This window comes from Malaclemys terrapin, chromosome 5 (genome assembly GCF_027887155.1).
Source record: "Malaclemys terrapin pileata isolate rMalTer1 chromosome 5, rMalTer1.hap1, whole genome shotgun sequence".
Lineage (NCBI taxonomy): Eukaryota > Metazoa > Chordata > Testudines > Emydidae > Malaclemys > Malaclemys terrapin.
The window spans coordinates 57,511,273-57,528,278 of NC_071509.1; the positions used below are offsets into that span (position 1 = coordinate 57,511,273).

General features: G+C 41.7%; 1 protein-coding gene across 4 annotated transcripts in view; it reads right to left on the bottom strand.

The window, feature by feature from the left end:
- The window catches only part of MTMR7 (myotubularin related protein 7), a 97,828-nt gene that overhangs the window by 59,232 nt on the left and 21,590 nt on the right, over nt 1-17,006 (bottom strand). For 2 of the 4 annotated variants that reach the window (XM_054029861.1, XM_054029858.1), the window contains exons 2-3: nt 10,940-11,062; nt 8,411-8,573 (exon numbers count right to left, since the gene is read on the bottom strand). The exons of 1 other annotated variant lie outside the window; for it this stretch is intronic. Coding sequence is in view for 2 of the 3 variants with exons in the window: in XM_054029858.1 (XP_053885833.1) it covers nt 8,411-8,573; nt 10,940-11,062 (286 nt within the window). In the remaining variant the exon portion in view is untranslated. Of the gene's footprint in view, nt 1-7,274; nt 7,365-8,410; nt 8,574-10,939; nt 11,063-17,006 lie in introns of those variants that run through there. One more of the 4 variants, XM_054029859.1, reaches the window with a different exon arrangement.

The following is a 17,006-nucleotide window of genomic DNA, read 5'->3' on the forward strand; positions in this document are numbered from 1 at the left end:
TTCATTTTAAACTTCCATCCTCTTCTGCAGAAAGCATCTACTTTGAACTTCCATTATAGGTGATTTTTTTTAGATTTAACAGAGAAATAAGGACTAGTTTTAAGTTCCCATTAAATATATAGCATATGGAATCTCGGGGAAAAAACAAAGCTAAACACATCTCTGACGTCTAATGACATGATGGTTTCCATTAATTAAAAAGCTTGTGTGGTTTGTAATGTTATCACAGTTCCTTGGGGAACTCAGTTCCCTCTTTAGAAACAATTATTAACAAATATGAGGACAGAAAGGAAGAAAAGTTCCCTTGTTAAATCTTTATGACCCAGGCACTGAGCTCAAGATCAGCAAAGTCATTATTTAAAGAAAGGGAGAAGAAAGATCACTGAAACAGTGTGATAGATCAAACTTCATTCTGTGTTTTTTGTTATGGCAAAGCCTCATTTGCTTATGTCTCATTTGCTTATGTACAACTGTGTATAATTGTTAAGTTTAACCTGAAAAAAGTAACTTCAAATAAAAAATTTGGCTGAAATCCTGACATTTATTTTGCACCCCAGTTGCCAAAGTATGCATTAAATTAGCTGAATAAAACTACACTTCAGATATTTCCTTTCCATTGTACCTGCTCACAAAACTAAGTGGAAACTTTCACAACTATATCAAATTATAATATATATGTCTTGCTGGTATGTAAATCTAGCCTGCCTATCATCTCAGGTTTTAATATCATATGATGGTACATAAAGGTTTTACAAATGCATCAATTGTGCCTTAAAGTTTAGTTAACATATACCCTCTATAATATTTAGGGCCTGATACAAACACAGTATTATAGTCATTGAGCCAAATTCTGCTGTTGTACAACTTCAAATGTTACTGTGACACAAAGTAGCCTAAGCTAAAGGGCCAAATTCTGCTTTCAGTTGTACCTGTGCATGCTCCATTGGAAGTTGACAGGTACAACTGAAAGTAGAATTGGACCCTTTAGTTTGGTTAGGCCCAGGGCTGGCTCCAGGCACCAGCTTAGCAAGCAGGTGCTTGGGGTGGCCAAGGGGAAGGGGCGGCACGTCCGGCTCTTTGGCGGCAATTTGGCGGCGGGTCCCTCGGTCCCTCTCGGAGGGAAGGACCTGCCGCCGAATTGCCGCCAAAGAAGTGGCGTGGCTGGGCTACTGCTGATCGTGATCATGGCTTTTTTTTTTTTTTTTTCCTCCCCGCCGCTTGGGATGGCAAAAATCCTGGAGCCAGCCCTGGTTAGGCCACCTTATGTCACAAACTGTTACAATGCATTACACAATATCACGACAGAAGATGGGATCTTACAGTTTCAGGTATGGTATAATGCAGGAAAAAAGGCAAGTGGGAGAGGGAAAATAGAACCTGACTCAGCCAGAGTTCCTCCTAGGGAGGACAAGCAGTCCACAACTGTACAGCAATTATATTACCCTTCAAGAGGGTGCAGCACTCTGGCAGACAGAAACAGGGGATAGAAAAGTTGCAACCACCAGTATTGGTAGGCCAAATCCCGCTCACTTTACAATCAATCCTATTAACTTCATGTGAGTAAGATTCCCATCCCCCCCACAGTGTCAATGGCAGATGCTTTACTGCTAGAGGCAAAACATGATGCTGCCCTGCAGCAGTGCCACCCACCTGGTTCAACTGGTGGAAAACGTGACTGGATCCGCAGAGCACGGGATAGCCTCAGAAGGAAAGGGGTGGGGCAGTCCTTGCAAGGGTAGGCCTCTAATCCCCACAGGCACTGCCACCCATTGGCCAGCCAGAGGGAGATAGGAGCCAATTGACTCCCTGTCCTCTCCCCATTAATTTAAATCCTTGCCCAGGATTTTTCATGCCTCTTGTTCCATTTTAGTTGATCCCAACCTCCCCTTCTGTAGTTATAATGTAAGGACTGTGTTTTTAGGATACTGTGGGTCTGACCAATTCCCTGTTTTAAAGGTCAGGAAATATTTTTCCCCATTAGGAAAAAATTGGCAGAAGCCTGGTAGGTTTTTTTTGGCTTCATGACAGCATCATGGAAGGGCAGTTAGGTTCAATAGGAATAGGATTTAGAAGTCTCATCTCAGTAATTTGTAAGAATATTTTATTCAACACAACTTATGGACAGTGCCCAGGGCAAATAAAAGGTCAAAAGGGCCTTTGCCCAGAAATAAAAGACTGGGATTTGACTGTACATCTTATGTCTGTGGGAGAAGGCGAAAGAGACCTTAAGTCTTTTCAGACAGAGGTCCCTCTTTGGTACGGTCTGTCTTTCTCCTTCACAGGAGAGAGGTTTCAGCAGAATGAGCTAAATCCAAGGTGAAGGCTGAGGAATGTCTGCCCTGAGTTATGGATATATGATAGAAGGCCTATAAATCCCACACTAGACTCACTTAAATGAGGGAGATAGGGTAGATAAACTTAATACTGGGGAGGGACACTAATAGAGTTGTGGCCTGCCACTTAAATCCATTCTTTTGTTTGTTCTCATTCACGTATGTGTCCTGCTCAACTTGCTTCTGCTATGCTACCAGTGGATCTGCCCAACAGGCATCTTCTCAAAAGCATTCCTGGCCACATTTGTTCTTCACTGGGGCATTCCTTAGTACTGCAATGCCAGGGTCAAAAGCCACCTCTCCACGGGCATTAATATACACCTTCTGTCCCTTCGAGGGAAGGAGCATTACAGGATCTTATTTTTTCCAGTCTTGTATGAAAACATGATGAGATCCTGAAGACAGTGGAGTTAACCCAGATTTACATCAGCGTAACCAAGAGCTTAAATTGATTAACTGTTTCCATAACATACTCCAATTACTTTCACCCTACATCACCTAGCATACTCAAATACATGTACTCCAGTGTACATATTCCCTTCACTGGTATTCTAGTTATAGTAAGCACTTTACCAACTTAAACTGCTGCTGTGGCTTGCTATGCAATTTTTTTCTAACACATCAGAGAAAACCAGCTCTAACAAGCTGTCTTGTAGCAAGATGAAAATGAACATTGACGTTGTCAGTTTTGTGCAAACTATAGCAATGTCTCCTTTACACAGAGTTCAAAATAACATTAAAAGACAGAGTTGGACCTTATGCTTCAGACTGGGTTGTTTGCATCAAAACAGCCTACATTCAGCATCCTTTCCAATTAATTCTTAAGTTAACAGCACAAACACAGGAGGAGATGCTGGACTCTGCTACAATACTTGGATTCTCACTTTTAAGGGTAAAGGGTCAAAATTACCTTCGGTTGCACAGTTGAATTCAGTATTTTGAAACTGACAGTAGGTCCTAGATTTGAACATGTTCAAAATCCAAATACAGGTGGATCAAAACATAGATTCATTGGTAGACTAAATCACCTAGCTGTCAACCTGCATATTCTTTATACAACACCTGCTCTGCAGCTTTTCTTTGATACCTGGCAATCTGTGTTCAGTGTAGAAAGAAAAAAACATAACAAAATCTGACATATCTGCAAGATATAGTGTAGCCTTTTAGCAACAGCTGTTCGCTGAGCAGGTTACGCATTCAAAGCACATTCAATAAGACCCCCAAGTTTAACTCTTTATTAAACATCCTTAAAGCAGGTGTTATTCACAAAGTAATGTCACACCACTGATGCTGTACAGCCAAATCTTTCCTCAAACTTCCTTAGGAGATACTTAGCTTAACACAAACTCTTCACTTTTTAGCAATTTTTTGTGTACAGCCAGCACTTACCATTATTTTAATTATATCCCATTGTGCTCATTGCCCTATTTCCCCATAACACAATCTACATGGTATATGTGGATGAAATATATCTCCTAAAACTGCAAAGCACACACAGCTATTATTTTCTATCCCCCTCAGGGCACACTCTTTTTTTCTGTGTTTGTACAGCGCTGGGCACAATTGAAGCTTATGGGTGCTATCATGATGTAAATATTTATTCCTAATATGTCTAGTTCAGTTAAGTTCATTCTGTTAAACTAATTGTTTCAGTATAAAACTTATCTTGAAAGAATAAGACAACAGGATCATTGTACCCTGGTATTTACCCTAGATGTAATAGAAGTGAAATTGCAAGTACAGACAAGGCTATTGGATTTCATTTTTCCTTCCCTTAACATTTTCCCAGAAATTTAAATACAGAAAAAAAGAGGCTGTTTCGTATATTGCAGCTATGATATGAGAACAGTAATATTACACACAAAAGGTCAGGTTTTTTTCTGCACTCCTCAGCTACATTGTGGTTGGATCCTTAGCAGGTGTGAAGCAGGGAAAGGTTCATTTCCCCCTTGCTGTCATTTGCAAATCTGCACACAGCAAGAAACAATTTAGACTAGTTCCACTGGCAGAATGAACTGGGGGGGGGGAAAAGGCAGAAAATCTCTTCCAGGCTTTGCCATTTAAGCTAGATAAAGGCATTTGAGGCACAGAATGGGATAACATTCACAGGAAACTGTACACTTGTTCACAGCATAATCATGGGTGTTCAAGGCTTTTGTAGTTGGCTTCACTGATGTTCAGCCACATTTCAAAACCGTGTGGAAAGGTTATAACTCTGTTAAGTTATTTGGGGCTTTCCATAAGCGGTAGCCTGCCATCAGCCCCATGCTCCCCAGGCAGCAGGGTGGATAAGAATCAATGATTTAAAAAAAAAAAAAAAAATCTGATTTTTGGGTTAAAATGCATTTTGAGGGAAAAAAACGTATCTAAAAGATAGTTTTAATTAAGATATCTTTGAGCTATAATGTCTCATCATGGAATAGGGATTATAAATTCTAATTCTCTAGTATCAGACAATATATTAATGTAATGTTTAAGAAAACTTTTGTAAATGAGTTCCAATAGTTCATGGATTAGAGACCCAATCTTATGTGGCTCCAGGGGCTTCTTTATAGATTTAGGTTAATCTTTCTATTTACTCAATGAGGCTCAGTCGAGAAGATACCATCAGAGATGCTTAGTTTTGCAGTTCGCAAACTGTGGATTTGTGTATCCAGAGATACATGCTTGTTTATTTTAAAAACATTTTTGCTGTTAAATAAATATATAGAGAGGTGAGAAATAACAGACCTCAACCCTATTGTCCCTCTGCAAATTTGTGTACATAGAGTCAATCCCTTACCTCTCTCTAAAAGTGCGAGGTTTCAAAAAGTTCAATGAACAGAAGATTGTGGAGGTGGAATAGATCTGGACAAGGAGAGAAAGTCTGGAGATAAATGTGAGAAGGGAGGGACAGGCAGTAGAAACAGAAGTGAAACTGTCTGAGCAGCATAGTCCAGAAGTCTTGAGGTCTTTCTGAGTATAGCCTTCATTGATTTGAGATCTCCATACCGTTCTCTCACTAGAAGAGAAAACCTATAATGGCAGCAGGCTGTAAAAGAGACCCAGTTTGGGAATATTTTAATGAAGTGCCTCTACCTGTGGTTAAGACAGGCATGCGTGCAAAATGCAAACAGCACAACAAAGAAATGCAAGGCCTGGTCGCCTGAATGAAACAACATCATGACAAGTGTTCCTTCTCAGGAGGAAGCTGTGTTGAAGATGATGAAAGGAACATGTCTGAACATGCAGGATCTTCAGGTTGATAAACTTCTTTATTTCATACTTCTTTCTTAAGGACTACCTGTCTTCCTTCTGGACTATTCTTGAATTCTCATGTTTGAGCAAAAAAATATAGTTGTTACTCTATGGTACTATCATTTTAGATGCAGTTGTGATAAAAAATAAATAGCTGAAATAGGCAGATCTTCCTTTTACAATTTCACCTTTAAAGTAGTACTGTCAGTGAATGCAATGAGTAATACTAAATGAGCAGTATGGTGGTAATAATTAAATAACTGCATTGACTTATTTTGTTTAGGAGAATCCCTCCTCAGACAGATCACCTTCAAGATCACCATAATTTTCTATAGTTTCAGAGTTATCTGCCAATGATAGTGTTTTAGTCACATCATGTATGTCACATAGCCACACTATATCATCTGTAGCAAAAAGAAAAAAATCTCCATCACCCAGAACCAACCATATATAAGTTTGTGATGAGAACCAGCAGATTACAAAAAGAGGTAATTGATTAAAAGATTGCCCGGTTTGTTTATGCAACAAACTCTCCTTTCCATATGATTGAGAACCCACACTTCATTAACATAGTTCAGTCATTAAGACCAGAATACAGTCCACCCAACAGAGCAGATGTCACAGGCAACTTGCTGGATAAAGTGTGTGAAAAAGAAATTGAGCAGTGTGCAAAAGGTGTAGAGGGTAAAATTGTTAACCTGAGTCTTGATGGGTGGAGCAATGTCCACAATGATTCTGTTGTATGTGCTTGTGTGACAACATAAGAAAATGTCTTCCTTACAGAAACAAATGATACATCAGGAAATGCACACACAGCAGAATACTTACAGTAAAAGCTATAACAAACTGAAAAAAATTCTAATGTCTAGTACGCAGCTTGGTCACAGACAATGCTGAAAATGTATCCAAGATGAGAAGAAATTACTTAGAGAGTCCCAAGCTATTAACATATGGTTGCAGTGCTCATTTGATGCACCTCCTAGCCAAAGACTTCAGTGTTCCAGAAATAAAGGCTAATGCTGTAGAAATTGCAAATGTTTCCGTAACAACCACTTTGCAGCAGCTGCTCTGAAAAAAAAAAAAAAAAAGTGTGAGGAACCAAGCTAATTCTCCCACAAGACGTGCGATGGAACTCAAAGTAGTGGACTGTTTTGAGCACTATAGCAAGAACTGGCCTAATCTGATGACAGTTTGTGAACAAAATAGTGAAAAAATAGATGGCGCTGTCACAGCTAAAGTTCTCAGTATTGGGCTTCAGAGAAATGTTAACCACATGCTGAGTACCCAGAAGCCTATTTCTGTAGCCTTGAACAAAATGCAGGGAAATAGCTGTTTTATTCCTGACGCTGTTGAAATTTGGAAGGAATTGAGTGAGATCTTAAAAAGCGAAATATGTAATAACAGAGTTAAATTACAAGCATTAAAAAAAAATGGGACAAGCACTATCTCCAGCTCATTTTCTTGCAATGATTCTCAATACTTGGTACCAGGGTCAAACCTTAACTGCTGAAGAGGAGGAGTTGGCTATGACATGGATGTCCAGCAATCATCCCTCCATAATGACAACTATAATAAACTTCAGAGATAAGGGTGAACCATTCAAGAAATATATGTTTGCTGATGTTTTAAAGAAAGTCACACCAGTGAACTGATGGAAATCACTTAAGCACTTGGATTCAGAGACTGTTGAAGTGATAATCTCACTTTTAACAGCTGTAGCTTCTTCTGCTGATGTAGAAAGAATATTTTCTTCCTTTGGACTAGTTCATTCCAAATTGAGAAATCGTCTGGGACCTGAAAAAGCAGGAAAGTTTGTTTTTCTTTTCCAGATTATGAACAAACAGGAAAAAGAAGGTGAAGACAACTGAGTTAGTTGCAGAAGCCAATATTTTAAGTTTCTCATGTTGACCTGGCTGATAGTTGATTTAATTTGTTTGGTTTTTTAAATATTTCATTTAACTATTTTAGTTAACAATTTTAACAAAAACAAACCTGATTTTAAAAAACTTGGATGTTTAACTAAATTCAAAAATTAATATGCTTGTTTTGTTAAAATACTATGTTTGCTGTTGAAGAAAAAAATCCAGAATACATAACGCTGTTATTTTAGTTAAATAAAACAATGTAAATGTCTGTCTGGTGAAGTTCTCCTCCTAATACAGCAAGAAAATCCTCCAAATATTAATGATTAACCTGTTGAATTGGAGATAGTTCACCTCCCAATGACTTCATAAATATCTGCTTCAATTACCTTTGGTAAATGAAATAACCAAACAATCATTCATTTTCTGATATAGCTGTAAAACTAATCTGAAACGTTTTCAAACTAAATCACTTTAAAAATGATAGTTTGAACCTTCTAAAAATGAAACCTACATCTATCTCTGAGCTATGAAGAATATGTATTGTTATAACAACAAGAATGCACTTTTATGTAGAAATCTATGATTAAATCAAGTCTTCTTGACTAGTGATTTAAATCATGATTTAAATCAAATCCACCCTGCCAGCCAGTGCATGCTAGTGACCTCTACCTAGACACCTCCCTGGGCTGTTTGTTTGTTCTACTGACTGCATTAGCTGTCCCACTATGTGTGCTCACTAGCACTTACTGCCAGATGATGGCTGCCTCTTGTATGAGTGTTGCTGGTGGAGTGAGGGGAGACTCTCCAGGCAGATTACAAACAAAACTGCCCTCGCCCTGATGTTTGAAAAAGATGCTGATATCATCTCACCAGCAGGCAATAGTCCATTAACAACCTCAGCTCCTGTCAAAGGGCCTTCAATCAGGCTAATTGCTTACAAGCATTAACATCTAGTGCTGCGCTCCCCGTGCATACCTGGCCGTGCCAGACGTATTAAAGATATGTAAACATCATGGCAATCTCTTTCCTGAGGTATGATAAGCTGGATGATCTGGAAGTTCTTGCAGCGAATCAGCAAAGGGCAGCCAGTAACAGTTGTGGCCTGTTTCTCGATGGAGGAAATTTGGCTGTGAAGAATCTGAAAAGACAAAAATTGGTTATGCCAAGCAAAAATGACATCTGTGGTAAGGAGAAACACTACACTGATTTCCCATGGCCTAAACAGTAGCAGTGACATTTCAGAGAGTCCTCACAACCCTCCTCATAGCTCTTTCCTCCACTTCCAGGCACAAATGATAAGAGACTGACATGGCTCCTATCATAACCCAGAAGAAAGAGTTCTCTAATGCTTCAGGTATTCAAAGGGTGTTACAAACACTAACTAATTCATGACATCTAATTGCTTTCTTAAAATATAAGTTAGTGGTTATAAAAGAGACATCTCTTTTGATCCAGCTTTAATGAGAAGTTAACAGCACCAGTGATACAAATTAAAAAAAAAAAAAATCTAGGCCAAAACTTTGCCCCTCTCCATTGGCAAAAGCTCAAATATTAGATCTTATTTAAGGATACTGAACAGTGAAGGTGAGGATTGAAGGGAAGAAGGACAGAATTTACGGTTAATGTCAAATGGGCAATAGAGTTAGTAACTAAACTATCGCTAGACACTCATAGTATAGTGAGGGAGGCATATCAGTACCTAGATAGATATAGATATATTAGATAGATTTGATAAAATAGACAGACAAATTGGGTGAGAGATAAAACAGGTAGACAGATACTAAATTACCTCTGTGTGGGGGCGGGGGAGAGAGAGAGAGCGAGCGAGAAATAACTGATACTGCTCAGACAGATATTGATAGCAGCATCTTTACCTTCATGCAAGAATACAAATTCAGAGTTTCTTCCCCACAGGATACCAGTAATTCTAGTTTGAAACAGTGTTCCCATTGTAATTATGTAGAACAGAGATTCTCAAACTGTGGTCTGCGGACCACCAGCGGTCCGTGTGCTCCATTCAGGTGGTCTGTGGACTGTTCCCTCTAAGGTGCACACCTACAGGGCCGGCTCTGGCTTTTTTGCCGCCCCAGGCAAAAAAAGCCTCTGGCCGCCGTGCCCCCCCTCCTCCCCCGCGTGAGGCAGGGGAGGGCGCCGGGGGGGGGGACGGCGGCCAAAGCCCTGTGGGGAGGGCGGTGAGCCCCGGCCGGGGCTCCACTCTCCCCGGCAGCCAGAGCGCCGGGGGGAGGGTGGCGAGGCCCGGCCGTGGCCCCGCTTTCCCCGGCAGCCGGAGCCAGAGTGCTGCACCGCGCCGTCCCCCTCCAGGTGCTGCCCCAAACACAAGCTTGGTGGGCTGGTGCCTGGAGCCGGCCCTGCACACCTAGGCGACCACACATAAGAGAATGAAGGGCCATCCACCTAATTAGTGGAGCTGTGTGGGCATGGCTCCATTAATTAGGTGCCTGGACCCTGGGGAAGATGCACATGTAAGGTGAGGTGGTAGCCTTGTGGGGAATAGGGGAGGTGGGAGGGGCAGTGGGGTGAGAAGAGGGGGTGGGGGGAATTTGGGATGTGCAGGGCTGCAGCAACCAGAGAAAGAGGTGACTTTCCCCAGCTCCAGGGCTGCTGCTTCCGGGGAGAGATGGCCCTCCTTCCCAGCCTCAACTCTGTGGCTGCTGTGGTGGAGAGGAAGAGGGAAATATCCCCCCCACCCCTTCTTCCCAGCCCCAGCTGCTGCAGCAGGGGAGAGAGGGCACATCCATCACATTAGAAAGGTAAGACTACGGATATTAAAATATGAGTTGTGTGCTTTTATTTGTAGAACAAAAAATGTTAATTATTAAGGGTTTTTTTTATATAGCATTTTTATCCAAAGTGCTTTCAGTAGTTAGCAAACAGTACAAACAACATTTGGAAAGATCATTAAGTGGTCACTGAGACCCTCAGCAATTTTCAAGTAGTATGTATAAAAAAAGTTTGAAAACCACTGCTGTAGAACACTTAATATTTTTATGAAGGTCTTTACATTTCTATTCCTGTGTTTCTAATCCCAATTCTCTTATAAATTTCTTAAATTTATCTAGGTAATTAAGTTTTCAATCTAAAATTCAGATTCTGAATGACTAAAGAAATATATATTGTCTCAGTTATCAACTTTAAGCTACAGAGAGTCCTGTGGCTCCTTTAAGACTAACAGATGTATTGGAGCATAAGCTTTCGTGGGTGAATGCCCACTTCATCAGATGCATTCACCCACGAAAGCTTATGCTCCAATACATCTGTTAGTCTTAAAGGTGCCACAGGACTCTCTGTGCTTTTTACAGATCCAGACTAACACAGCTACCCCTCTGATACTTAACTTTAAGCTAATTATTTTACAAATATTAATAGGTACAATGCCATAGGTTTACATATTTTACTATGTAAACTATTTTTATTTTAAAATAAGATAAGATCACCACTACAAGAAGCTTATGTGAAAAAATTAGGTCTAATACATAATCATACCCAAGTTTCTTTACGAGTTTCAGACACATTTTCCACAAAAATAACATGAGTAGCTGTTAAATACAGAGTCCCCAGTGCAGCTTTCCTGGAAGATATACGATCAATTAAGCGGACATTTTCCACCTAAACAAAGAGATGACATATAAAGAAGAAAGTTAAATTAAGACATGAAAGTCTGATTTTACTGTAGAGCAATCTCATTACCTATATTTGTACCCATGACAACAAAGTGAATCAAATATAGTTTTATATGCTAAGACATATGCCACATTTTACCATGTAAACAAAGAACACTGAATTATAGAGGTTGTTCCATTTATAGAATTCATTTTAATTGTTTATAAGACTGAAAATATTTTGAAGAAAATAAATGACTGAATGAGTGAAATATACAAATATTACATTATACCTTGTACTCAGGTCCTGCCTACCGATTTCATTCAAGGAAATGATCTTTTTATACCATTGTATTTATTTTCTTTAAAAATAAAGCAAAAAGTACATCTGGACTCATATTCTGTTATCAATGCATGCAGCTCCCATTGACCTCAGTGGAAGCCATATGTGCATTCCACTTCCTGTTTTCAGTAATACACATGCAATCCTGTTCAATTGACAGGATGAGTGACTTTAATCTGGAATTTGGGGCAGCTGAAATTAGGGATGTGAATTTGACCCTAAGGATCTTGTTTTGCTTTGCTATGGGGTGGCAGCAGAGAATATAGTTTGTTCCCCACCAAAATCCCACCAGGTAACCATAGCACTACTGTTCTTAGACTAGTACAGAATGACTACAAGGGGAATAATATTGAAAACAAGCAAACTCAATATTAGCATAGCCAAACTACATGTAAATTATGAGGCAAGCTAGCCTCAGCATGGACAAACTAGTTTAAACACAGAAAAGCACAGTTTAAACCAGTTTGTAACCAGAAAATGTTAAGATAAATACACTCCACAATTCAAAAGTATGACAAGATGTTCCCCAACATCTCCAAAACCAAGTTCATTTGATGCTGTACAAAATGACTGTTTATACATGGGGGTGGGGGGGTGACAGGAATTTTGGTATTAATAAAATAAACCCCATGATTATGAATGAGCTGCTAAAGAACATATTATGTGTGCATGACATTATCAGTGACCTTCAGCAGTCAGCGCTCTTAGGCACTGTGAATTTTAAGGAACGTCAAAGGAGATTGAGTCCATTTGACCACCTAAAAATGTAGAAATTCTGTGGGTTTAACAAAACTCCTGACTACTAAAACCTATAGAATCGGTTCATGATCAGGATTCTCACCAGATATGCCTATTACTTTGGGGTATGCTCATTTATTAGGGTTACTCTTCTGAGGTGTCTGTAATTCTCTCAGTGTACTGCTCATGTCACTTGTGTTCTCATGGAGCTCTACTTCTGCTGCAAGTTCCCTCCCAATGGGGCTATCCTGCAGGACCTAGGTTCCCCAGGGCTGGGTTCTTCCAGACCCAGAATCAGAGGAACACACATATTAACACAGTGTGTCTGAGAGGACCGAGTTAATCACCACTCCCAAGCTGACCCCTTATATGCCACTGGACTCAGCAGACTGGGTCAAGCAGCACCTCCAAGCTGTCACCCTCATGTGTCCCTGATTCAGCACATCCCTATCCCCACTTTCACATTACAGTTGTTCTGGTAGTAACCCACTTGATGAGCAAACCCCACGGGATTTTGGGGCGCTGCAGGGATTTTAGCTTAGGCACAGGCACCAACTTTCCTTGACACCGGTGGGTGCTTGTGTCAAGAAAAGCTGTTTCGCAGCGCAAGCGTTGGGAGGGAGGAGAAGCAGGGGGCGTGCTCAGGGGAGGAGGCGGAGGTGGGGGGGGTGAGTCAGGGAGCTGCCGGTGGGTGCTCCAGCCTCGGAGCACCCGAGGAGTCATCGCCTATGAGCTTAGGTATGAGGAACGTTGCTGCAGAGCGAATGAGGAAACCAAAAAACACCCACAAGGGGGAAGGAGAGAGAGAAGCAACCAGCTTAACCATGAAAGTTATTTATTGCTAGGTAATAACCATAGGGGGCCAAACAAACAAGAAATTATAATATTAGTCAGGAGAAGATGAAGTCCCAATGGACCTGATGCAGATTTTGGATCCAGGCATCAGAACACTTGAGCATGGGTAGGGGATTTTTGTAGAGAAACAACAATGGTTCAAGGAAGAACACTAGATTTGTTTATGTGTAAACTGATGGCTCAAGGGAGTATTCCAAAGTTGTTTTGTTCAAGCTAGAGAATGGGAACTGATCATTCCTGGCTATGGGTGGTGTTCCTCCCCTGTGGCGATCAGGGGAGGTCCTGGACAATTGGAAAAAGGCAAATATAAGTGCCCATCTTTAAAAAAGGGAAGAAGGAGAACCCTGGGAACTACAGACCGGTCAGCCTCACCTCAGTCCCTGCAAAAATCATGGAGCCGGTCCTCAAGTAATCCATTTTGAAGCACATGGAGGAGAAGAAGGTGATCAGGAACAGTCAACATGGATTCACCAAGGGCAAGTCATCCCTGACCAACCTGATTGCCTTCTATGATGAGATAACTGGCTCTGTGGATATGGGGAAAGCAGTGGACGTGATATATCTTGACTTTAGCAAAGCCTCTGATATGGTCTCCCACAGTATTCTTGCCAGCAAGTTAAAGAAGTATGGATTGGATGAATGGACTATAAGGTGGATAGAAAGCTGGCAAGATTGTTGGGCTCAACACATAGTGATCAATGGCTCGATGTCTAGTTGGCAGCCAGTATCAAGAGGAATGCCCCAGGGATTGGTCCTGGGGCCAGTTTTGTTCAACATCTTTATTAATGATATGGATGATGGGATGGATTGCACCCTCAGCAAGTTCACAGATGACACTAAACTGGGAAGAGAGGTAGATATGTTGGAGGGTAGGGATAGGGTCCAGAGTGGCCTAGACAAATTGGAGGATTGGGCCAAAAGAAATCTGATGAAGTTCAACAAGGACAAGTGCAGAGTCCTGCACTTAGGATGGAAGAATCCCATGCACTGCTACAGTCTGGGGACCGACTGGCTAAGCAGCAGTTCTGAAGAAAAGGACCTGGGGATTACAGTGGATGAGAAGCTGGATATGACTCAGCAGTGTGCCCTTGTGCCAAGAAGGCTTACAGCATATTGGGCTGCATTAGTATGAGCATTGCCAGCAGATCGAGGGAAGTGATTATTCCCCTCTATTTGGCACTGGTGAGGCAATCTGGAGTATTGCATCCAGTTTTGGGGCCCCCCTACAGAAAGGATGTGGACAAATTGGAGAGAGTTCAGCAGAGAGCAACAAAAATGATCAGGGGGCTGGGGCACATGACTTACAAGGAGAGGCTGAGGGAACTGGGCTTGTTTAGTCTGCAGAAGAGTGAGGAGGGATTTGATAGCAGCCTTCAACTACCGGAAGGAGGGTTCCATAAAGGATGGAACTAGGCTGTTCTCAGTGGTGGCAGATGACAGAACAAGGAGCAATGGTCTCAAGTTGCAATGGGGGAGGTCTAGGTTGGATATTAGGAAAAACTATTTCACTAGGAGGAAGCACTGGAATGGGTTACCTAGGGAGGTGGTGGAATCCAGGGGTTAAAGTAAGTTGATATGAGCCAGTACGGCGTACCGCTAAAAAGAGGCCGCCACTACCAGCCCATACCCAGCTGACTTTAAAGCGCTGCTGCGGCAGCACTTTAAGGACCCTGCTTAAAGCGCTGCCACAGCAACGCTTTAATGTCACTGCCACTTTTGCGCCCCCTGTCGGTGGCCCTGCCCCTTCCACCTGAGGCCCCACCCCTTCTGGGGGCCAAAGCTGGCCCCCATACCGGTAAGTCTTCGGCTTTACTTTCACCCTAGTTGAATCTCCATCCTTAGAGGTTTTTAAGGCCTGGCTTGACAAAGCCCTGGCTGGGATGATTTAGTTGGTGTTGGCCTGCTCTGAGCAGGGGGTTGGACTAGATGACCTCCTGAGGTCTCTTCCAACCCTAATCTTCCATGATTCCTTGAAGGGAGTTCACAATGCAATTAGGCAGCTTCAGTATTTTGGATACCAATAAAGGATTTATTACTAGAATTGGTCTGATAACTACTGAGTTGGGTGTGTGCAGGAGTGGGTTCATTAACATCTGGAGCAGAGACTCTCCATCATGCAGTGCTTTTCTGGTCCCAGAGTTTGTGAGGTTCTTGCCTTGGAATCTCTGTTCTCCATTCTGTATGCTAACGGAGATACCTCCTTGTCCCATCTTCGATGCAAGTGAGGCTAGGGGAGTTTCCTTAATCCTGTCACCTTTATCCCAGGGGTTTAGGTGTCTCCCCCATGGCCTTTTCATTGCTTTTGTAATCTTTCTTCTGACTGGTTTTGGTTCAAGCAGACGCAGGGGCGGGGGAAGAGGTCTTTCATGAGTCAGACAGACTGGGTACTGTGCCCTGGTTCCCCAAGAACACAGAGCTGCTAGGTAACAGAATTTATTGATGACTCATTAAAATAATTTTAGATAGTAGCTTTCCCCTTTGTATAATTAAAGATTTTTTTATGTTGTGAAAGGTATTTAATTAAAACAAAAACAAAGGAACCATTTCCATAGTGTAATATTGAGGGATAATAATAATAAATATACCTTACATGCTTAAGGAGCTTGTTGCTTGAGCTCTGTTCTGGAGCTATTACTTTGTATTAATCATCCTACAAAGCATACCTTTCCTAGTATAGTCATGCACAACTCTGTACAGTCTCAGTAACAGAAAAACTTCTTTCCTTCAGCAGTGTCTAATCCTGTTTACATGCTTGCTTTGATTCTTCACTCACTTTCCAGTCCTTGCATGCCAGCACTGACATGGGCAAGATTTAGGGCCAAAATCACACCAGTCATCCCATTGAAATCAATGGGACTATTTGTGTGTCTTAGGATATGTCTACATGGCAAAAAAAAAACAAATGCAGCCCAGGAAGGAAGGTGAGTTTCAGGGCCTGAGCCCAGACATCTACATGGCTATTTTTGGCATTGTGGCATGAGCCTGAATCTTTAAACCCAGGCTCTGAGACTCACTGTGGTGGGTATTTTCCATGTAGACATACCCTTAGATTATCTGGATTTGACCTTATTGGTTTTCTTGCATACCCCCATGTAAACACTATGGACCTACAGATGCAAACTTCAGGTGAATTGCTAGGAATTAAGTCAAAACAGAATAATGTCATCACCTGAGAATCACGTGCACGTAATATACAGAGTGAATGTATTGTTTCTCTTTCATATTTTATAAAGTGGAATCGGTGATTTTACACAGAAGCCCTCAAAACCACCCTTTGCCAGTTTGGTAGAAAAATTCTTAAATCATAAAACCAAGTATGCTCCCACAAGGCCAGTTACAATCGGTTTTAAACAAAAATAAAACTGCTAGAAAGCCTGGATGAAGTCTTTTCCCAGGATCATCTACTTCAAAGGTCACATACTGGGGAAAGGAGGAATGGAAGAAACACGGCACAACCCCAGTAAACATTTAGTATCAAGTAAAAGAGGAGATCCCATGAAAAAAACTAAATGTCATACAAAACAGTGATTGAGATATAAAGTATTTTTAAGCTGCCATTCTAAAAAGAGCCATGTGATGGGGTGAGTGTACCCCATCCAGTGCAGGGTGAATGCACCCCATGAATAAGTTCAATGGACTGCCCTTGGCCTCTGAAGCTCTATTCCCTAGCCCTAGGCTGGCGGCTGTATAGATTTTATCTGAAAGATCCACCTGCACTTCTCCTATCTACATCATCATTTCTCAAACTTTATGCAAGAGAAGTGGATTTCACCCTGTAAGACCTAGCAGCCAGAGTCAATAGAGTCACCCTGGCTCTCAGGGTTGTAAGGTCTCACGGCCAGAGTCGATAGGGTTGCCCCTTCTCTCAGAGCTGAGCGGCCCAGCAGCCAGTTGGGGAAGTGGGCCACCACCACCTAGGGATGGGGGGACAGCCAGGGTACGGGGACCTGGGCCCTCACTGCTCCACCAGGTCCCAGCCCAGAGCCCTATCAGTAGCAAGGATCTCTGCCACTGA